We start from the raw sequence: 24,154 nt of genomic DNA, 5'->3' as shown, positions 1-24,154 counted from the left end.
AATTGGGACACATATCTCTCCCACATCAGCAAAAACAACAATAGCATTTATTCAGCACTGATAAATATACTGACACATTGGCTCAGTTAATCTTCATATGTCCTAGATGAAGTAAGTCCCATTATATCTTTGTTTGACACATAAAGAAACTATAGATTATAGAGTTAAATAACTTGGCCAAAACCAAAATGACCACAGAATGATAGAGCTGTGTGTCTAATTTAGGTATGTTTGATCGAGACCACATCTTCTTTTGTTTTTAAAAGAATTGATTTATTTTTAAAATTTTTTTTTATTTTTTAAAAGGACTTTATTTATTTATTTGTCAGAGAGAGAGAGAGAGCGCGCGAGAGCGAGCGCACAAGCAGGCAGAGTGGCAGGCAGAGGCTTAGAGAGAAGCAGGCTCCCTGCCCAGCAGGGAGCTTGATGTGGGATTCAATTCCAGGACCCTGGGATCATGAACCTGAGCCAAAGGCAGTGGCTCAACCGACCAAGCCACCCAGGCGTCCCTAAAAGAATTTATTTTTAAGTAACCTCTACACCCTACATGGGGCACAACCCTGAGATCGAGTCGCATGCTCCACTGTTGGAGCCAGCCAGGCATCCTGAAAACACATCTTCTTGTCCATTCTATATGTATATGCATCCATTCCTAAAATAGCTATGCAACATAATGATATGGTTACATTTTGCAGAAGCATAGCTTGTTCTTTGCCCACATAACCAAAGAGAAGATAGTTCAAGCATGTCATGTTATAAAGAAAGTAATTTTTAAAAAAATATTTTATTTTTTAATTTTATTTTGAAAGAGAGTGCATGAGTTGGGGACAGGGCAGAGGGAGAGAGAGAGAATCTTCAGTAGACTCTGTGCTGAGCATGGAGCCCAACTTGGGACCTGATCCTAAGACGCTGAGATCATGAACTGAGCTGAAATCAAGAGTCGAACACTCAACTGACTGAGCCACCCAGGTGCCCCTTAAGAAAGTAATTTTGATTTGACGAGCTGTTAATGTCACCCAGCAAGATGGTTGGGTGCACTGGATTATGGAACTGGTCAACTTCTCTGTGCCACACACTCTGCCTCATGATGGTAGAGGGACGTATTTATAGAAGAAGGGGAGGAATTGACAATGGTTATCTTTAGAGGTTATCATACCATCAATTCCCTATTTTGCTGTTGTTATTAAATCAATTTTTGTTATTAATTTTTATAATGCTTTGTCAATCTCCATGAAGATGACCATACTATTTTTCTCCCTAGACCTATTGATGTGATGAATTTTATGGGTTTTTTTTTAAGATTTTATTTATTTATATGTTGGGGGTGGGGGGAGAGAGAGAGTGCGCGCACACAAATGGGGAGCGGCAGGCAGAGGGAGAAGCAGGCTCCTCACTGAGCACGGAGCCTGATGCGGGACTTAGTCCCAAGATCCTGGGATCATGACCTGAGCCGAAGGCAGATGTTTAACTGACTAGGTCACTCAGCGTCCCTGATGAATTTTATGAATAGACTTTCTAATTTTGAACTATCCTTAAATACTTGGAATAAATCCCTCTTGAACATGTCTTTATCTGTATGATTCTTCATGAGATCCTTAGCTTCTGGGATCTGAACCACATCTATGGAGGCTTGTAAAACCCCCCGATTACTCTCTTTTTTGCACTTCTTAACATACATGGGATGTAGTTTTTTTCTTTTCTTATCCTTAACGCAGTGTAGTAGGGGTCCCCCTACTTAAAAAGCTTAAAAAGCATATTTTTGTTTGCAGTTTTGGGACTTGTTACCACTGGATTGTGTCTCCTCAGTTTGTTTCTACTTCCTTCCTTTGTTTCTTCAGTGAGTTCTGTCATCCTGGTCATCCTTTTAAAAGTATTTTGGAATTTATGTCCAATTTTTACTGGAAACAGCTTATGTTTTTGTTTTCCATTTTTCTTTTGGATGATTTTCAGGAAGAAGAGAAAACTGAAATCATGGTCATATCAGAAGCCCCAATAGGGAAACAGAAAATATTTACAGACGTAAATATACAAGTATTAAATTGATTTTCACAAGCTCTCAATAGGCATTTTAGAGTTGAAATTAAGAAGCGAAAGGTTTCATTGTTTATGAAAATATGGATGAGATTATTTTAAGTTACTTTTTTAATCTTCTTTTCTTTGGTAGCAAATACAGCTCTCTGGTGGAAAGCTTGAGGCAACTTATATTGCTCCAAGGGCAAAGTTTTCTCCTGTATCAACTCCCAATTGTATCTTAAAAATGTGTAAATTATAGATGTTTAACTGATAAGGATTGTTTAAGTGACAGTTGGGTGCAATTGGGGAAAATGCTTTTCCTTGAAGATTAACCTCAATCACTTCCCAAATTGTGAGGGTCTGAAGAACAAGTCTGAGAGTTAGCAAGAGGCCTCCAGGGTGGAGGTACGGGAAAAGGAAATTTGCAAAATTGTCTTTAGGAGTCAGAGAACGCTAGGGAAATCAAGAAGGAGACAAATGCAGTTTTCCAAACAGCTAACTTTTGGAACCATCTGAGTAGGGACTAATTGCACTTATTAACTATTCTGCGATTTTGGTAGAGTAGGTCTGGATTTTTCACTAGGCAATAGATTTTTTGAGGTAAATTATCAACAGTAAACAGTACAATTACAATTATGTCTGTAGAATAGAGTGTTTTAATATCCAAATGTTCTTACTGTGAGTCTTTTTAAGGTCGTAAAAATGGATTTACATTCCTGATTAGAAACGATTCTTCTGGTGCCGGAGCTGGGTGATCTAGGCCGTGGAGACCCTCTCCCAGCCCCACCTTACACCTGCTGCTGAGATAATGCCCACAGTTCTTATTTATTTATTTATTTATTTGACACAGAGAGATCACAAGTAGGCAGAGAGGCAGGCAGAGAGAGAAAACGAGAGGAGGAAGCAGGCTCCCCGCCAAGCAGAGAGCCCAATGCGGGACTCGATCCCAGGACCCTGAGATCATGACCTGAGCCGAAGGCAGAGGCTTAACCCACTGAGCCACCCAGGCGCCCGATAATGCCCACAGTTCTGAGGCTTTTCTACCCCTAAGGGCAACAAGTGGGCTGTATGTACAAGTTACAGTATAGGAAGCAGTACCACCGGTTCTGAGCCCTCTTATGGGCATTCACACATCCACATTGTGAACAAATGTGTGAAGGGACAAATGAGGATTAAATGCATTCTTAGAGATGCAGTCCTGGAGAAAGAGGATGTATGTGCTTTTATGCTTTCAGTGTACTTTCTGGCTAATTATATCTTATGTCATTCTACACTTGCGGAACATTTAATAAATAAAGTGATTTATTGCTAGTAGAAAATAATAAAATTTGATAGTATTTTCCAGCATACAAAATGCTTTCATGGACATTATACAATTTGTGATTTCTTGGGAATGTTTAGTTAATATAGATTAGTTGCTTGGGGACCCCTACTACACTGTGTTATCAAGAAGACAGGTTACTTCATGGATATCTGGTTTCAATGCAATATTACATGTTAGAGAGAGTTATGGTGGTAATAAATTTACTCAAGATATTTTTAGAGGCTCTCATGGTGGAGTGAAATTGTATGATGAAAGGCGACTATAGACTAAGGAGCTTTTAAGGATAATACCATCTTTTCTTCTTCTGTTTAAGATTTTATTTATTTATTTGACAGAGAGAGAGTGAGAGAAAGCAGGGAGAGTGGCAGGCAGAGGGAGAGAGAGGGAGCCCGATATGTGGCTCAGTCCCAGGGCTCTGGGATCATGACCTGAGACAAAGGCAGATGCTTAAATATCTGAGCCATCTAGGTGCCCCTAATACCATCTTTTAAAAACAGACATGTTGAAGTTATCATATAGAGACGAGATTGAAACCCAATCTGGAAAAGCAGAGCTGTATAATGGGTACCTGAAGAATATGTTCGTATATTTCCTTCCTTCTTTTTTCTACCAAGAGAGTTAGGGCTTCTCTATCTTTGTTTCTGTTTGTCTCTATCACACACACACACACACACACACACACACACACAGATACACACATTCGGTATCAACACTGAGTTGGAGTGTACTTGTATTTCAGTCTTCCAGGGATGTCCATGAAATTTAAGGGCGGAATGCTCATATTGAAAACGTTGCTTCCAGCCTTGAGCTGATAACATTGGTATGAAAGTTAGTCTCTGACTACTTCACAACTTTCTCATGAAACTCTGCAGATAGTAACCTCCCAGTGAGGAAAACACGGACCTGTGGATGACAGAATGAGGCCTTTGAGCAATAATCAATTCACTAAATGTGCTCCCTCTCCTGTGCACCTCTGTGGATGACCTAAGATGATGGTAGAGTAGGCCAACTGATAAAAACGTCATGCATAAATATAGAGCATGGATGAAAATGAGACCAAAAAAAAAAAAAAATCCGTAACTCAAAGGAAGAACTTCTGTCAATGCTGGGAGTTCATTGCAGAGACTTGCCTGGGGACCTAGAGACAGACAGGCAGAGCCACAGGGGCTCTTTCTTAGACTAATAGGTCCTACTCTACCAGTAGTCTCTACGGTTGAGTGTAATTTCCTCCTTTTCCACTATACATAGCAGTGTGGGTAACACTTGGAGGAAGTGACCCCAACATCTTCACAAGTGGCTTTCAGCTTTGAATTCCATGAGTAACAAACTTAAGGTCCATTCATCTGCCCACAAGCCCCAAATTCTACTATTACTCATTCTTGGTACTTGTCATCAACAATGATAAGTGAGTTTAGAGCATTAGGGGTCCCTCTGTGTCCTTCCTTCTCTCCTCCTTAGCTCTTTTTTGTTCTCCAGATACACGAAGGTGAGGAGAGCAAGAAACAAAACCCATTTTGATGTGTTTCTTGACTTTGTTCTCTTGCATTCAGACCCAACACAATACAGGGCTGCTCCCATTTTGAAGTAGGTCCATTCGCACTGAAATTGTCTCAGATTCTTTAAAGGGGGAGATGCTAAAACCACTTTGGAAATGGCACAGCAATGTCATATTTAAACCTTTCTAGTCTAAATCCCTCATTTTATGGTTTAAAACAGTCATCTTTGGTGTCTATGATGATGTATGACGCACTTTTCAACACCAGGGCACCCATTGTGTTCCTGACCCCAGAAAAAGTGCCACATCCTTTCTTTGGTGTTGGAAATACAATCAGCATTTATAATCCAGTGCCTACTATAAGCCCATGTATGATGGGGGAAAGAGCCTTTTGCCTTAGTAAGAGGTCCAGCCTGGCAGAAGGGAGAAAAGCAGTTATTTTAAGGGGGTATTCATACTACGAACAAAGAGCAGAGAAGGAAGAGCAAAGCGTGGGGGTTTTTATTGCCTCAAGGGACCGAGCATGACAATAAAGATATTAGAGATAGGTGTAATACCAGATTCTTTAATAAAAAATTCCAGTTCTGCCTTTTGAATTTCTGTGTCTTGGGTCACTGAGCAACAGTGTGCGTGAAGGAGGAAGGAGTTTGGCAGTCTTCTGTAGTTCGGACAACACTGGGATGTTTTCTAAGAACTGTGGCTCACACGTGATGCGCCTGCTCTGACTTAATAGAGCAAAACTCCAGGCATCCCCTGCTTTCAAAGAGCACCATCCCTGGGGAGGGAGATGGGGTTACCCAGTCAGCGATTCTAGGGACCAGGCATTCCTGGGCTTGTCTTCATCCTTAGAACACCAGAAACTTTGCGTATCTGAGACTTAATGTTGAAAGGAGGAAAGAGCAAATGGGGCGCCTGGAGGTCTCTACCGGCTGGCGTCTAGGTCTTTATTTCAGTGAACTCAGGTCATAATCTCAGGGTCATGAGATCAAACCTGTGTTGGGCTCTGCGCTGGGTGTGGAGCCTGCTTAAGATTCTCTCCCTCCCTCTCCTTATGCCCCTCTCCCAGGACCCCTCTAAAAAACTGAGAAAAGAGCCAGAGTTTGGGGAGTAATAGAGGAGGATCACCCTGTGTACTGAGGAAAGGATCCTAGTGGATCTTAGTAGAAAAAGACTGGGGAGTTTGGGGCTAAAAAAGCCCTGTCCTTGAAGAATTATGGAGAAAAGTTTTACTCAGTTTTTCTCCTTCTATAGATTGGATAGACATTGCTCAGGGGCAAACTTGCATTATTCCTTCTGAATTGCTGATTAACTTACCACGGCAGAGATACGCAGTGCTTCTTGACTTCTTTTACATCACAGTATCATTTCCATAACTGAATTTCTATGATTCTCACATATACCATTAAAATATTTCTCAAGTATTTTTTTCCTTAATAAAGGACAAAATTTAAATAATATTAGCATGAAATTTGGCCCATCAGAGGCTGCTCATCAAGTTAATATATCGCGCAGCCTTTCTCTTGAAAGATGTACATCCCTTTCATGTAGAATTCACTAGATGAAGGTACGGCAGAGGAGGAGGGAAACTCTTAATGCCTACACTGCAGAAAGTTTGGGATCCTTTAAGAAAAAGAAGTAGGAGAACATGGAAAGACTAAGTAAGAACAAAAACAATCTTTATGAGGCTCTTTCTTGAGTATGCCATATATCTTTTGATGGCAGATTATTGATTTTTAAGAACCATGAAAAGAAAAAAAATGTGCATTAAATCCTCTGAAGTCTCCATTTTTAGATACTTTGTTTAAAGGTTGTTGGTGTCCATTTACAAACAAATAGAAAAAATGGCAACAACTTTTAATGGACAAATAGATCATTCTGTGAGCTGATCCTTCTCACCCTTAAAACCCTTAAAATGCTTTTCTTGGTGCCTCTGGGCTCTGAGTTAATTGCAGGGTTTGTGGGAATAACCATTGGCTATAAAATCAGAGGTAAGTGTCTCTGTCTCTGTCAGTTGAATAGAAACTATTTTCCTCACTTCACAGGGAACAGGCTTCTCAGCTGTTCACGAGGTGGTGAAAGATGGGGAGGCTGAGGCAGTGACATAATCAGAAAGGAAATCTGTGTGTGTGGGTTTCCTAGCTCCTTGTGACATTGAAGGCAAATAAAACGTGTTTTCCTGAATGTTCTGTTCATCTATATTCCTGACCCCCTTCCACTGCTTCCCCATCACTATAAGCTGTAACTGCAAAGTTTGGAAATCATTTGAGGACCCATGTATCAAACTAGGTGTGCTGTGAAGTAATTTCTTTTACTGTGTAAATTACTATACTTAAGGTTAGTTGATGATGTAGTAGGGTCCATGATCTTGTAGATACTCTAGAATTATAACTCATGATCTTGTAGATACTCTAGAATTCTTATAGGTTGGAGCCCAAGATTATTCTTGTATCCAGAAAAATCTGAGTTCTAGACTACCCTGGAATAAGATGTCTCTTGAGAAACTGATGTGAATTCAATCTGTGGTAATTGGTGAGGTTACCAAAGGATGTCTGGCTAAATAAACTTTTTTTTTTTTTTAAAGATTTTATTTATTTATTTGACAGAGAGAGATCAGAAGCAGGCAGAGAGGCAGACAGAGAGAGAGAGAGATTGGGGAGGAAGCAGGCTCCCCACTGAACAGAGAGCCCGATGCGGGGCTCGATCCCAGGTCCCTGAGATCATGACCTGAGCTGAAGACAGAGGCTTTAACCCACTGAGCCACCCAGGCGCCCATGGCTAAATAAACTTTTAATATTTTAATGGGTAGAAAGTGAATGAAGCATTAAAGTCATTCAGGATGATTTGTAGTCTACTGCATACTAAATCCTAGTCAGACAAGCCTATCTGTTACAATGATTGGATATTCAGTATTATAAAACACAGTGATCTGTGGTAACCACAGGGACCAAGATGTTTCCTAGAATACCAAAAAATGTGTCAACCTACGGACCCAAGTTTTATTCTGCGGTTTGAAAGCCTTAACATGATCTTGTAATGTGGATAAACCTGGGAACAACTTAGTAGGGACAGTAAAATGCTGGGGGAGAAATGTGGTTACTCTTCTATTGGCAACTTCAGTCCTGTACACCAGTCAGACTGACTTAACTTAAATAACAAGCAAAAAAGAAAACAAAAGACAGAAGTGCTTGAAAATATTATTTTGTTCAGATTTTTACATCCTGTTAATGATTGTACCTAACCATTTTGACGAAATGCCCATTCCTACCGAACCATTACAAACGCTGTGTGCCAGCTATGGGTTTGAACAGTAAGCTGTTCATGATTGACGGAAACTGAATTTGTGAGAAGCCACCCATGAAAAAATGGGGAAATACAAGGACAGATATCTATGAAGGGAGCTGGAAAGATCGGGGTGTACTGTCTGAAGACAAGGAGGAAATTTTCTGTCTTCAAATACATTAAGGTTCATCATTCTGGGCACACCTGGGTGGCTCAGGCTTGGGTCATGATGCCAGGGTCCTGGGATCAAGCCCCACATTGGGCTTTCTACTTGGTGGGAAGCCTGCTACTCCCTCTCCCACTCCCCCTGCTTGTGTTCCCTCACTAGCTGTGTCTCCCTGAGTCAAATAAATAAATAAAATAAAATAAATAAAATCCTCAAAAAAAAAAAAGAGTCGTCATTCTGAGGGTGATAATGAGTTCTGCATTTTTGCTGAGCTCAAGTGAGAGGAGTTAGCTTGGAACTTCTGCCTGATGAATTCCATTTATCTAAAAGGAAGGACTTAGTATGGAGAATTAGCAAGAGGGTAAATGAGTAGAATGAATAGAATAAAACCACTACAGCAAAGTTTGTGCCTAATATTGACACTTAAGATTTAATATTCATTCTCTCTTTTGAAAAGTTTGGTTAAAACTATGTCTACTATAGAAAATTCTTTAAAAAAAAAAGATTATTTATTTGACAGAGAGAGAGCTCACCACAGGCACACAGCAGAGAGAGGGGTATAAGGAGTGGGAGAAGCAGGTTTCTCTTACCCACCCCAGCCCCTGCTGAGCAGGGTTCCCGATGTGGGGCTTGATCCAGGACCCAGGGATCATGACCTGATCTGAAGGCAGATGCTTAATGACTGAGCCACCCAGGCATCCCTACTATAGAAAATTCTTAAGGCTTTTATCTACCAGCTTGAACTATAACAAATGTTATGCGAAATTCATTTTAGTTGAGGGAAGAAGCATTTAGGGCTCATAATGCAAGCTTATCCAACACAAGCAGAAAGGAGTCTTGAGAGAAAGAGAAAGAGAAGCCAGTTTCCCTCTCATATCTCTTACTTTAGCAAGTATAAAGTGCCTCATTATTAATATTTATGCATATGTTCACTGCATTTCTTATAAGCATGCCAGCTGAAAATTAGCACATTTTCTAGCTAATGAATGCTTGTGTTTTATAAATATCATTCATAATTCCTAGGAGTTTTACACCTGTTATATATTAAGAAGATTATTAACTTACTGTTTTTCCTCATAATTAATCTCACTATCTGAAAGAAAACTTATATGGCACATACTTTAAGGAATTAAGCTTTTCTTTTTGTCTCTATAACATCTGAAAAACAGATAAAACAGAACTCCTTTATATAATTAAGAAAACAACTTCTGCCTGGTTAAATCACTTAGAACTCATAAGTTTGAAATTTGACTAGAACAAAATATTTTGGAATTTTTTCCCTAGAAAAATAAAATTGCTTTGCAAGTTCTAAACCAAGCCAGTACTGTATTTCTGAATGTATGTTTATGATGCTTAGGATATATCCTTTTGAGATGTGGGAGGATCAGATTTCAACATAGAAAATTATCCTGACTATTCACATAGAATGCTAACTTCAGTGTAAGTGCAGTGGTTAAGGCTGTGAGAGTCTCCAGTCTCGTTCGTTCATTCATTCATTCATCCGGCATTTCTGAGTGTGTTGTAGCATAGGCTTATCCCCATTGGGGCATAAGAGAAAACAAGACAGAAAGAAGCTTGTCTTTGTGAAGTGTACATTCTCGAGGGAAGTAAGAAATGGACAATTAAACAAATAAGACAGTAATTACAGAGGAAATAAATAGGTTTTGAAAGGAAGCCTTATTTAATCTGAGTGGTCTGGCCTCACTGACAAGATAACATTTGAGCTGATAGATTTGAATCTTTTCTGCCACTTCCCAGCCTTGTGATGTTGGACAGGTGACTTCTCTGAGTTTCAGTTTGCTCATCCATGAAATGAAGATACTTACCACCTAGGGAAATTATGGGGCTCAAAGAAGTAAGCAAAAGCAGCACAGGGATTGACACATATTAAATATTTAGCTAAATAGTATTAATGAATTATGATTACTTTTTAAAACAGATTTTATTTATTTGTCAGGGAGAAAGAGAGAGAAAGAGCACAAGCAGGCAGAGGCAGAGAGAGAAGCAGCCTCCCTGTTGAGCAAGGAGCCCGATGCGGGACTCGATCCCAGAACCCTGAGATCATGACCCAGGCTGAAGGCAGCTGCTTAACCAACTGAGCCACCTAGGTGTCCCTGATTATTATTATTTTTTTAAACATGGGGCTTGAACTTACAACCCTTAGATCAAGACCTGAGCTGAGATCGAGAGTCAGAGGCTTAGATAACTGAGCCACTCAGGTGCCCAGCAAATTGTTATTTTTACTAATCAGCTGTAGATATTCCTGCAAAAGGATCAGGAAGCAATTTTGTTCACTATGTTACGTTCTGCTCAGGCCACACAGAACATTGTTTCTCCCCTGTTGGCAAGCAGAATCACATTCTGAGGCTTGATTTGCTAATCTGTATTAAACAGCTGGAGAAACTCCAAAGGAAGGCTCAGTCCCCACTAGCAGGACTGTTTGTCAACCGGTTGGCCCCGTAAGGGTACCTGAGTCCCAGTTCTGAGATTTCTGCCTCCCCCAGAACTGACGTGCTCTGTCTTTCAGGAACAAGATTCTAGCCCAAGGAGAAGCCTTTCAGGATGCTCAGTAACTGCATTTTAAGAGGTTTATGATCTTTGTTTCTCCCAAATGTAGGTCAAAGTGTGAAGAACAGAAGGATTGGCTGAGAGGAAACAGATGTTTATGTTCATTTCGTAATCGTAGGACTGGGTGGATGTGGAACAGTACAGAGCATCCAAGACATCCAGAGCTACACCAAAACCATCCCAAGGGTCCCCAGCTCCTTCCTGTTTTTTGAGACTCCTTTGCTTCCCCTGAGAGGAGGCGTTCTCCAGTTTCTCTCAGTGAAGGTCTCCCGGTCAGGCCAGTGCTTGTTTTCCAGAAAGCAGGCTCCGTGAACAGAGAGATTCAGGTGTGGGCTTTTGTCAGTCAAGGCCAAGGCTTTTCTCCCAGCAACTGGTGCTTGGGGCACCCTAATTTGCTTAGTTAGCCTCCTTTCTTCTGTCTTACCTTCCTGCTCCTCTCTGTTCTGAGCTCTGAGGCTTCCCTGCTCACCCTGCCCCAGCCCTCTCTCAACACTTTGAGTCTCAGCCTTGTGCATTCTCTTTCTTCCAGGATCTCTCTACGCCCAGCCTTGACAGCAGATCTTTGATGAGAGCACTCTGGTCCTCAATTAGGAATTTGCTAGTTGTTTCTGAGAAGTTCTAAAGGCCTTTTCTGTTTTACACAACTTGTCAAAAACTCCCAAGTCAAAAAATTATATATGTGGATATGTATTTTTTTTTAAAGATTTTATTTATTTATTTGACAGAGAGAGATCACAAGTAGGCAGAGAGAGAGAGAGAGAGAGAGAGAGAGGGGGAAGCAGGCACCCTGCTGAGCAGAGAGCCTGATGCAGGACTCGATCTCAGGACCTGAGACCATGACCTGAGCCGAAGGCAGCGGCTTAACCCACTGAGCCACCCAGGCGCCCCTATGTGGATATGTATTTTTAAAGTTGCTTTTTACTAGTTGATGTTTTATCGTAGAACTATCCCTCTTGACTTGATTTATAGGCACCTTATAGTATAAAGAAAGGTTTTCTGAACTTGCTAAATTACTTTAGATTGAACTATATGACCTTATGATATCCAAAAGATTTTGAACTGTAAAATGGCTGTTTCATGGGTTCCATATAATAAGAAACTCTTACTTAGGATGCTTGTTGAAATTTAGATTTCTTGCTCTTTATCTCAGTGGCTTTGATATAGTAGACTAAGGCTATGGTGTGGACTAAAAAATATGCATTTTCAACAAGTAGGCTTTTCTTATGAGCAGGCAAGTTTGGGAAATAGAGGTATGTCATTTATAGCAGAATAGATACCTCATTTAATATGGTGTTTAGGGCAGTTAGTATCATTTATGTGGGTCTACTGTATTTGGTATAAGAAATTTCAACTTAGTGATTATAGTAAAGATTACTAGAGTCCATTAAAATCTGTTCACCTTTTATTTGGGCATAAAGCTAGACTCACCATTATGTGCGGCCTGAGGTCTAACTTAGCTATAATGAAGTGTGAACAGAAGTGATCCACGTCACTTGTGGCTCTGGCCCACCCCGTGGCTCCTTTTCTTAATTCCTCCCTATTTTACCTTCCACTGTCTCAATACATGGCCCTATGAAGCCCCAGGTAAAGAGCAGAATCACAAGGTGGAAAAAAGTCAATCCTTGAATGGCCACATGGAGCAGAACCATCTCATTAACAAAAACATTTGCTTAGCCTTTTATATGAACAAGAAATAGAATTCTGATAGTTTGAATCATTACATTCTTGAGTCTATTTGTTACCGTCTCCTAGTCTATTGAGTGTGTTGTCATTATAAGAACCTAAAAAAACAAAAAGCAAAAACAAAACTGTGCTGTTGACTTAGCTGTTCAGTGGCAAGTGGTAAGAAAACAGAACAGTCTGGAAAGATCAAGATTTATGCTTTCCTGTGGCAAGACTGGAGTTTTGCAAAACTGTTACCTGTGAAACCTGGAAGGTAAACTGAGTTCCTATAATGTCGATAGCACTCAAAGGAAAGCCTAGGGAAAACTGGAATGTTATTCTATGTTAATTGTTACTTATTGTATTTAGCAAGGTGTTCTAAGAAAAAAAAGCTGAATTGGTTATTTTTTTAAAGCAGAGATTGATAGAACACAGGTATTGATGGACTTAGAGTTATAAAACTGATTATTTTTGGATTCCACAAATAGAGGATACTATTAAAAAAGGAGCCATGAATGTCCACTTCTCTGTTTAAGCAGGAGACAGTTCTGTGTCTGTGTCTGACAGTTCTGTGTCAAAGATAAGATCGCTTGCATCTAAGCCTACTGGTTCATATGGACTCTTGGTGGCTATTGTTAATTTGAGGGGGAAAGAAAGACATTGGGTAAAGGAGGCAGACAAAGTATGTTTAAGAAGTATGTCTAAGGGAGACATACTTTGGTCTTGGATGTGGTTATTGGGCCATGGAATTTACCAGAAACCTGGTAAGTTTTTGAGGCTTGTGTTTCCACAGAAATGCCAGACTTGGACTGAATATGCTTATAGGTACAAAATAACACTGAGCCCCTAAATTGTAGAAGCAAGGAGCAGGCTGTGAAAGTGTAGTCCCCAAGGAAAACATGCTCCCAAAGGCCTACTTGAGTTGTGTGTCATGGAGAGCAATAGATGAACAAGACTTGAGTTGTGTGTCATGGAGAGCAATGGATGAACAAGAAGCTCCCAGACCTGAGCCAGGAAACGCCAAGACTAATGGATGCAAAGTCAAGACTGAAAGAAGCCTGAATTTCTCCTCCTCTGGAGAAGAGCGTCTGGATCAATTCAAGAAACTTCTTCCATTGACAGCCCAGAGGGTCTTCCCAATGTTTGCTATCAGGATTCTGTTATTGCCCTGTACCCCCCATTCTTTCCTTTTCTGAAGGGGTTTTGGGTATTTTGGTTATTCCATCCCTGTTCTACCATTGTTTAAGGGGCAATTATGTAAATGGGGCAGATGGTGACCGTCCCAGCAGATCACCGGGAGCCACGTCTCCATCAGATGGAAAGAGCTGTGCATCACCTGTAAACACTGGACTCTGACTGGATGTGGTGACAGAATGGGAGAAAGGGCAAGTTGGTTTCACATGGGGAAAAAGTGTAAGGGATATTTAGTGGCTGGGGATCCTGATAGAAGCAGAGATGCCTGATCTCCACTGAAATCTGTTCTTCCCTCTGTGAGGCCTACGGGTGGGCTTCCTGTCCCAGCCTCTCTTGACTGAGGCATGGCCTTGGACTCATTTATAAGTCGTCTGGAGTGTGACTGGAAATGATGTCTGTCACTTCCAGGCATGGCCCATAAAACTTTCCATTCGAGTTGGTCTGTGTTCTTTCTCATTAGGCTGGTTGGATGCAGATAACTGTGAGATCCCAGGGGATGGCCGGGTCACAAGATGGAAGGAGCCCAGTTGTCTACATGACTAAATGGAGGGAAGCTGCTCCGTTGACTTGAATCCTTGCCCAGGACCATAACATTAGCAAGAAACACCCTGACATGCTGTTAATCCCTTACATGTTCAGGTTAGGTTAGTATACCCTAACAGTGGCTTTTTGATTAATGTTAATAGCTATAAAACTCTAGACTGCTTATGTTGTTTGTTTGCTGCTTCTTGGCCTCCATTTACTGCTTCACAAGTCATTTAACAACCTTGGGCATATTCGTTAATATCTTTGTGCCTTTATTTCCTCATCAGTAAAATTGGGAAAAGAACACACCCGCAAGATCATTGTGAGGAAGCAGGGAATTGATGTATGAAAATACCTCAAATGTGCCTGAACCATAGCGAAGACTCTGGAAGGGTACAGCTACTGTCATTGTTGTTAATACATACACTAGTGAAACTAGAGTTTCATAATCAACACTACTGCACCGCTTGTTGGATCATACATGGCCGTAAGGAGAAAAGCACCAGAAATAAGAGCTGTTGTTCACAACTGAGACAAAACCAGGTGGATCACATGAATCAGGTCCTTTTGTTTCATGAAAATTGGACACAATCAAGAAGCTGGTGGACTTCAGAGCTTTTAGGAACAATGCCAGGCCACACTCTGACTCACAGTTGGTCTCTATTGAATTCATGATGGAATTTATCCAGAGTGCATTACACCCGGGAAAATTAACTGTTTGGATTCTGCTGACTAACCCAGCGGGTGGCATGGATTTTTGTACGTGGGTAGGGGTCTCCCTCATAGGCTCTTGTAATCTTGTGCTCAGGATTGATGAGGGAGACTGTTTCTCTTGATTTGTGTTACCTGTCCTTTCCCAAGGGGCCTTATATTCATTTGCCCATCCTCATGCTGCCTTTGTAAAACAAGCCAACTGTACCCAAAACATAAATGTCCAATGTGCTGGGCCACACCTGAGCCAAATTTGCTATTTGTCTCACACTAAGAGGGAGAAATGGCAGATTTTGAAAAAGCTATTCCAGAAATAAAAGCCCAACCTCCTTGGGCAGGTCAGTAGTAAAATTTATGAAGGATTTCCTAGCCTGGCCGTGAAGGCAGTCAGGCCATGTGGAACTAAGAGTCTTGGTCACAGGGAGCCTGTCCACTGAAGCCTGAACTGGTCTCACTCCTTGGTTTGCTGCCAGCTAAAACTGGAGTGCCGGATTGCTGGGAACTGCAGATGCTGTTTCTAGTCCTGGGAGCCTTGTTGTTTTTGGGTCACAGATATTTAGTTTTCTTTATCCCTCTTCTATTCTCCTTTCTTACTCCCAAGAGCTGCAGCTCACAATTCACCATCCCTAGAGTTTGCTTTGTCTTTGGGAGTGTAATTTACACCCTTGAAGCCTATGAATGTGCTTGCTTCCAGAAACATCTCAGGGTGGAAGGAACCGTCCATGTATTTCCTGCCACTGCACCTTTGGTGTGGCCTCCAAGGGTCCATAAAAAGGATCAGCCACACATTACGCCCCCTCAAAAGGAGATATTGGGGGGGTTGGATACCTACAAGATTTTGTGTTTTTGAGCATCATTGCATTTAGAAGGAACAGAGTGAGTGAGTCCACTGGTCCGTTCTTGTCTCCTCTTAGACAAACTTCTTTTATATTTTCGTCTAAGGTTAAAATCTGGTGATTTAGTTCATAGTCCCATGAGAGTTGTTTCAGGTTTCCTTTTGGCTTACAGAAAAAGAATCTCTTCCATTCTCTAGAGACTCTTCAGCTGTCTTCAGGAACAGCAAAAGAGAAACTGCTGAGTAAATATTCCCAAATGGGTAGAACTATGTCACAAACCTTTATAGGCTTGGGTTTGGTTTTATTCACTTTGTATTATTTTGTGTTATTCCCTCTCTTTCCCTTCCCTGGTGGTTGGACAGTTTCCCCTCCTGCTCTGGCCATTAAGGTTGTGATTAAGTCTACCTTGGACAGGTTACCATTTCATTAGGTGAAAAAGTTAGACTTGACTTTCAGCTCTCTGTGAAAACGACTTCGTTTTACATCTCACTCAGCTGATAGAACAACTAGATTTTCTCCCCCCTTTCCATGAATCATGTGAATTTCCTGCATAGGTGGCTGGATTTGCAAATAGTGACTTCAAAAATGGATTTTGAAACACAGATCGTTTTTTGACAAATTCTGTGAGGGGTGGTGATAGAAGAAAAAGCCACAGAAAAAATAAGTTCTAGGCCAGAGGCTGATGGAGGTGGTAAATGAGGTACACCGTGCACAGGTTGCTACTCGAACAGGCTTATCTGACCTACCTGTATACATGAACATACAAACCACGGACATAATCTAACTTGACACACAAGCTAACAAAACACAAAATGGAAGTGCTATTCTGATGTCCTACGTTATGTGGAACATCACTGGATAATATTTCATCAGCAGGGGGGTCTGTCACAAAACTCAAAGTTCAAGATAAGATAAAGATAGAAGACGTATAATTGTTTTATGGGAAGTTGTGAAAGCTCTAAAGGTTCTCAGGGCATCCAGAGTCACCCAAGAAGGGAACAGGAAGCAGGGCCCAGTGAAGTTTCTCAGGCTCCCTTGTTGAAAGATGAGTGGCCCTATCTACTTTCATCTTGCTCTCCGTAATATCTAGTCCTAGCCCTTGTTTGAACTTGGGGTCACTCTGAAGCATGCTCTGTATACAAGAGCTGTAAGTCTTTGAGGGGACCTCTCAAAATTTTGGTAGGCTTTTGAATATAATGTTTATGGGGCAATTTGCAGCTCATCTGTTTCCAAATGAAATTTACGTATTGCAGAGTTACTTTCATTCAACAGATGTGACATTGGCTGCTTGGGTCAAGAAAATTCAATGCTTTGTTACAATTCCACTAGAGATAAAATAATATTTGTGAACAAAATAGTTCAAAAATGGAATATATTTAATTCTAAACATATTCCTTCCTAAAGATTGGACCAGTAGCTTGTTCATTTTTTTAGCAATTTCAATGGACTAGAAATTACCTAAGCACTGGACAGGGACAATGATGATTAAGACATACCAATTTATTTTTTCAATAACTATCTATTGAGAGTCTACTGTATGTTGGAGTCTTTTTTAAAAGCTGGAGATAGAGCATTGAACAAGACAAAGTCCTTGTCCTCATGGAATTCACATTCAAGTGTGGAATAAAAATGGTAAGCAAATAAATAGAAGTATAATGCCAGCAGTGTGAAATGTTTCAGGTGGGTAGCAGGGTAAGTGGTTAAAGAGTGTGTGTGTGTTGGTGTTCTTGCGTGTGGATGTATTAAGTAATGTGGTCAGTTGAAGCTGAAGAGGCTCTGTGGGAATAGTGTCAGGCTGGGGGAAGGACCAGCGTGTAGTCTTCAAGGAAAGTGGGATATCAGTGTGTGTGAGGCATACCAAGTTGCCTGGTATGGCTTGAGCAGAATAACTGAAGAGGAGAGTTAGGAGATGGAGTTAGAAAGATGACAGGGACCAAGTCATGGAGGGCCTTGTAGACCATGATGAATGATGGAGTCTGAGTGTGAAGGGATTAGAGGAATTGGGCTGTGAATAGCCCTTGCGCCAGCTGTGTGGAGAACTGACTAAAGAGGGGCAAAGTTGGAAGCAGAGAAGTGAGAAGTGATTACAGTAGTTTAGATGAGACATGGTGATGATTTGGACGAGAGTGAAGCAATGTAGGTGGTGAGAAGTGAAGGGGTATTTTGAATGTTGCACTGCTCAGTAGCAGGAAGGAATAATAATGAATGGTTTGAATGGAGAGGCTGGGGATATTGTCATAGGAAGAAAGGAGTCAAAGATAATACTGAAGTTTTTGTTCTAAGCAACTGGATGCAAGACGGTTGTCATGTACTTGTATGGGGAAGTCTAGGGGAGAACTAGAGTAGGGGAGTTAAAGAATTTTGTTTTAACAGGTTAAATTGGAGATGCCTATTAGATATTCAGATGGACAGTTGGATATATGAGGCTGGGTCTCAGGGGGAGTATTGGGACCAGAGATATAAATGTGTATATAAATAATAATTAAAGCCATGAGACTAAACACAACCAACTTGGGTATGAGTGTAAACTGAGAAGATAACTGAGGGAATGAACGCTGAGGTTTACCAACGTATATTCGTTGGGAAGAGGCAGAGTAGGCAGCAGAGGATATGGAGAGAGATATGCCAGCAAACAGCCAGGAGAAACTGTTGTCCCAGAAACCATGCAAAGGAACAGTAATAAGCCATAAAAAAGCCGCCAAGCCATCCAGTAAGATGAGGGCTGAGAACTGACATGGGATTTGGCAAGACACAACCTTCTCCGTGAGCTCAGAGCACAGTGGGAGTGGGAAAAACAAGAAAACAAATAAATTGCTCTACATGGAGGAAGCTATCTTCTAGAAATGTAAAGAAATTTCTGGAGATGGGTTGAAGATGAAGCAAGGACCTCTCCTTATGGAGTCAAGGGGGCTTGGAGGGGAAGGATGCCTGGAGGAAAGATGCCTGCAGGAGATGTGCTTCTGGGCAGAAGGAAAAGAACTAAGATTCATAAAATTTCAATATTTTTTCTAGTTCATTCTTATTTATTTTTCTTACAATCACTCCTTCAAAACCGATATTTCCCCTCCCAGTTTAATATCCCTCTACTATTACTGCATGCATATTTGTCAATTATCAATACACGTGATTACTATATTAAAGGGCATTACATGCATTTCATCACTTCCTACTCCATTTGGAGGATATTCTTAGAATTGTATTTTTCGTTGTTGTAGTCTCTATCTTTTTATTTTGAGGAGGAGGGGCAAAGGAAGAGGGAGAGAGAGAATCTCAAGCCGGCTCCATGCACAGTGTGGAGCCTGATGTGGTGCTTGATCTCACAACCCTGAGATCATGACCTCATCCAAAAATCAAGAGTTGGACACTTAACTGGCTAAGCCATTCAGGCACCCCCGTAGTCTTTATCTTTTAATTACATTTTAATTTCCTTTCATGACTGTGTGCAAACATAGAAAACGTATTCTTAATAATAGCTGCTATGTACCTAATACTGACCATGTGTGAGGCACTGTTCTAAGAACTTCACATGTATTAATTTATTTGTTCTTACAAACACTCCTGATACTTCTGTTGTTGTTGTTTTTCTTCTTTTTTTTGTGTGTGTGATAACTGAGGGACAGAAAGATTAAGTAACTTATTCAAGGCCACACAGAGGTGGCAGTGCCAGTATTGGGACTAAGCTCTCTGGCTTCAGAGCCCACCATCTTGAGCAATATGTCAAGTATGCTTCCATCCTTATTTTTGTTATAGCTCTACTTTGCTGGGATGGGCAGCTGTTCGGGAAAAATCTTCAAGGGATAGTCTCTTGTAGACTTCGGCTGCAATTTCCTAAAGACTCAGGAATTCAGTTGCTGCTTGTGATTTCAGAATGTGCCAGTAGGACCCAGGGACTGGACACGGGATACTTGTCCACATCAGGGAAGAGAGGTAAAACCATAGAGTAGCCAAAATCTTTAAGGTGCTTTGATTCTCAAAAAGCAGTAATATATACACAATTGAAATATAAGATAACTCCATCCTAGTGGAATCTAGGTGGTCGTTCAGCCTTTGTTTGATCTCAGATATTTTTTATAGGCTGACTGACCATCCCTGAGGATGGTTTTATCCTTTTTTTCTTATACTAGGCTGATAAGTGGTTCAACCAATAGGTGGGGATCAGGATACATCATTTCCAAAAGCACTTGAGGCTTCTCCCTTTAGTAAATTTTGGGCCCCACCTTTGATCTAAAAGTTTTTGAAATTAGGTAGCAGCCAGTTTTCCTTTCCTGGCAGAAAGAGGGTGTAGAATAAATAACTTTTGCTAAGATGTTTCCATGTCAAGTATCTTAGTAACTTAAATTCCTAGACCTCTTAATCTTATTAGTTTTTTTGTTTTTTTTTTTTTCCTCTCAGAGTGAAAATTTTCTGTTCTCTTTATTCTGTTTTCATTTAAATGTTCTTCTCCGGGCACAGTCATTATATTTTCAGGAAAGTTTAGAGCCAGACTTAAAATTTGCTTTTTAATATTTTTACAAATATTAAAAAAAAACAAAAACAAAAACAAACCCTGGAAAGTACATACTATTTTCACTGTGGTATGGTGGTACTCTCCCAATCTGCTATGTAATATTGTCATAAAACATGTAACTATAGGAAAAGGAGGGGACTTAGGTGATTGTTTTGCTCTGGAAAAGAAGCTACTTCCTAACGGAGGGAGGATTTCAAATGGCCACATAGCAAAGCCAACATTCACACAGGTTTCCTGTGGGCCACTTCCCCTCTGCTGAACCTGACCCAAAGCCAAGGTAAAAGAAGGGAAAATTTTCTCTTATGAAATCTCAAATTTCTGATAACCCACCAAGCTGATCACTCTGTTAAAAAAAAAAGTTATAAAATTAGGTTACGATAAACTTGAAGAATTTCATGAATTTGTTTTTGAGGAACAGTAAGATTTGCTTTGGAAATTGAGAGAAAAAGTAAGAATGAAAATGTAAAAATTGATGGGGCACCTGGGTGGCTCAGTTGGTGAAACATCTGCCTTTGGTTGAGGTCATGATCCTGGGGTCCTGGGATCCAGAAACCCCTCAGCTCCCTGCTCTGTTCCTCTCCCTCTGCCCCCTTCCTGCTTGTGCTCTTTCACTCTCACTCTCTCAAATAAATAAGATCCTTAAAAGAAAGTGGACAAATTGAGATAAACTATAACATTGACAAGTACACCTACAAACTTTAGAACACTCAAAAAACACAAGTAACTGAAAGGAATAAGTTGTGACTACTGTATTTTAACTGTCATGCCTTAAAGTACTTTATACCCAATTTAATCCTCTTCTGGATATACTTTAAAATGATTAAAATTTTGTTTTAATCTTTATTTTTACTTAAAAAACACATTAATTAAAAATGTATCTTTGAATTCAAGATGCCTAATAGATACTTAAAACCTTTAGTACTCCCCCCACCCCAGCTACAGCCCCAGGAAAATAAAAGTACAGTAGTACAGCCACTGATTTTTATAGAAAAATGAGTGTTCTAGCGTTTGTTGATCTTACCATATTTCATTTATGAATGGCATGAGATAAATAGATGAAAAGCGGCAAAGATCTTTCTTTCAGTAGTTGTGTAGTGAGTGGTGCTTTTAAAAAATTGTGTTGCAGTTACACTACATTTTAGGATCTTCCCATAAAAAGTTACGAATCTTCCCAAGAACGTTGAGTGAGATCTCTGTCCCCAAAGCCCGGAGGGGCAGTTCAGGGTATTTCCCCAGTGTTAGTCATTTGATTTAAGGAAGAAAAAAATATGAGGATATCAATGGACGGACAAATTGTCCTAATCGTCCAGCAGAGACCTTGGCTGTGTGTGTTCTGCTCTGTGACCTGGCAGCTGCCAGGCCTGCACCCGAGAAGGCTGCCCTGAGAACTAAAGCTGGGGTGTGGCCGCCCGCAGCGTGCACCCGGTCCCCCGCCGGGTTCTGCTCCTTCCCTTACCTGCATAGTGGTCAAACACAGTGGGCACGTACTCCTCTGGGAAAGCGTCGTTGGCGTAGCTCATCAGCAGGCAGGTTTTCCCCACGGCGCCGTCCCCCACCACCACACACTTCAGCATCTTCTTCTCCTCCGTGCCCCCGCAGCCACAGCTGCTGTCACCTCCCTCTGTGCAGCTCATCCGGGCGGCTCCAGCTGCTGGGACCGGGCAGTTGCTGTGGCTTCTCCTGCTTCTCCCCAAGCCCATGGAGCGCGGGAAGCGAGTGAGCAGCGGGTTGGAGATCACTCTGCCTTCTTTGGGGTGCCTGGGGTCACAGGGACCTGTCCGAGGCAGCTGGCATGTGCCCTCATGCTTACCATCCTGGTCAAGAAAGGTAGCACACATTTGGGAGAACGATTAAAAGCATCTGTCCCCTTTCCCCTCTAGTTTGAGTTAAGAAACCCTCATTTTTCTCTGAATTCTAGGGGCTTCCTGGCAGTCTAGAAATTTCAACAGCTCGAGGGTTTCGCTTTGCCCTTCCCCTCTCCAGCCTGGCTGAAGACACAGAATTCTGCTAAATCTTTCCTCTTTTCCACTTCACATCTAACATGGAGGGAAGCTGGGCTTTTTAATGGAGTTTTTCCCTTGCTTCCTCCAGCTTGCCGAGTATCAGGAAATCATGGGTTTCCTGCTGCATTCCATATTAGGATCAGTGGGCTGGGGAAGGCTGCAACAATGGGAGCTCTGTGTGTGTGTGTGTGTGTGTGTGTGTGTGTGTGTACTTGTGGGGAACGCTGCCAGGGCATGGAGTGGAAAACACTAGGGGTCCCACTGCAGACTCAAGCTGTCAGACTTCCTGTTTCATCTGCTGCTGGGGAGGCTGTTTGCCTGGGGCTGGCTGAGGAGAAGCTGACGACTGGATGGAAACTGGCGAGTGCTGTCTGCCACAGAAACCAGAGGGAATGGTTTAAGTGAGCAGAGAGAACCAGCCGTTGTAGGATAACATATGACATCATCCCTCCCTGAGTCACCAGTGAAAAGCTCTGCGAAGTAAAAATGGACAGTTCTTCACATACTTAAATGAGAAACTTTAGGCAATTTATCCAGGCGAGAGAGAAAGAGAGAGAGAGGAAAACCTTCCAGCATTACATTGTTTCGAAGGAATACATTCTTATAGATCATAAGTTTAACACACATGGTCAATTTATTAGCTGCCACATTTGGGCACAACACTCAGACGTGTACTGCAGACACAAACATCTTTATGGTCGACCGGAGCACACAAGAAATCAACCAGACATGGGACATTTGCATCTTCTTATTAGCGAATAAACACACTTGTGCTTGGCTCACGGTCTTGGAAATGAAAGTATGTGGGATGGCTGTGTTGGTTTGCTTCAGGTCCCCTAATGCTGCCTTTGCTTGGATGGTTCCCTTTGTGATTTACTCCTATCCCCTTGGGTCAGCCTGGTCCTCTGCCATTACTAAGGGAGCCACTGGAAACTAATTTATTTATCTCTTGGTTTGCTCAAAATGAAGTTCCTCTGAAGCCCTGTGTTTGAGTAATGCACTTGGTTGTGGAGAAGAAGTGGAACTCAGCAAGTGATTTTGACGAATGGATCAAGACTTTTTTGATAGGGGAGTCTCAGTTAATTTGAGATTTGTGAGCACTTATTTTCAAGCATTTAGATTACCCAATTGATTTGAGGGGGTTTTCTTGTGTGTGGGGAGGAGATGGGGGAGATGTCTGTTTTAATAGGTGGCTAACAATAATATACATAATATAGTAATATACAATAATATAGGATATCAGTATTATGTATATATATATAAAATGCTAAATGCATATACATACATACATACATAACATATATATGCTACAGTGTAACAGATAGAACCCCAGATTTATTCTGTTTTAGATTATAGTAACAGATCACAGTAGTTCAGATCACAGAGAGAGTTTAGTTAGTTGAGATTATGTTAGGAGTACGGAAGTTGTGAATTCTTTATGGTTCATGTCATTCAGGAGCATTTGAAGGCACCTATGACTGCATGTGTTCTAGATAATTTTATTTTCATTTAGTCTACCTGAAATACTGGGAATATGTGATAATAAGATTGCAACTTGAAAACTTATGTTTTTCTTCTAGAAAAAACCCTCAAGTGTGAAGGTGGCACAAATCTGGGCAGGTAGAGTGGTTGACAACGTCAGGAACTGAAGATGAAAAAGGCCACTTTGAGCACAGTGAGATGAGAGGTGTTCCAAGATAGAACTTGGAAGGGGTTCTGACTTTGACCTTGTCCCTGAGGTCAGGCAGTAAATATGGAATGGAATGAATATTCCCTTCAAATATGGAGTTCTCAAGCAATGGCTGGCCCCACCTACACTCCTCCACCACAAATACACTTGAGCCCACTGAACACTTGGCCTAAGAAAAAAC

General features: G+C 41.2%; 1 protein-coding gene across 2 annotated transcripts in view; it reads right to left on the bottom strand.

Moving 5' to 3' along the window:
• Positions 1–22,427, bottom strand: part of RHOJ (ras homolog family member J) — a 78,626-nt gene extending 56,199 nt beyond the window's left edge. Inside the window, exon 1 of one of the 2 annotated variants that reach the window (XM_032344427.1) lies at positions 21,737–22,427. In XM_032344427.1, coding sequence (XP_032200318.1) covers positions 21,737–22,118 — 382 coding nt within the window. In that variant the 5' untranslated portion in view covers positions 22,119–22,427. The remainder of the gene's footprint in view (positions 1–21,736) is intronic. The other variant, XM_032344426.1, reaches the window with a different exon arrangement.
• Between the last annotated feature and the right edge of the window lie 1,727 nt (positions 22,428–24,154).

This window comes from Mustela erminea, chromosome 5, assembly GCF_009829155.1.
Source record: "Mustela erminea isolate mMusErm1 chromosome 5, mMusErm1.Pri, whole genome shotgun sequence".
In the NCBI taxonomy this organism is placed as follows: domain Eukaryota; kingdom Metazoa; phylum Chordata; class Mammalia; order Carnivora; family Mustelidae; genus Mustela; species Mustela erminea.
The sequence above is the reverse complement of the archived record's forward strand: the minus strand, read 5'-3'. Positions and strand labels throughout refer to the sequence as shown.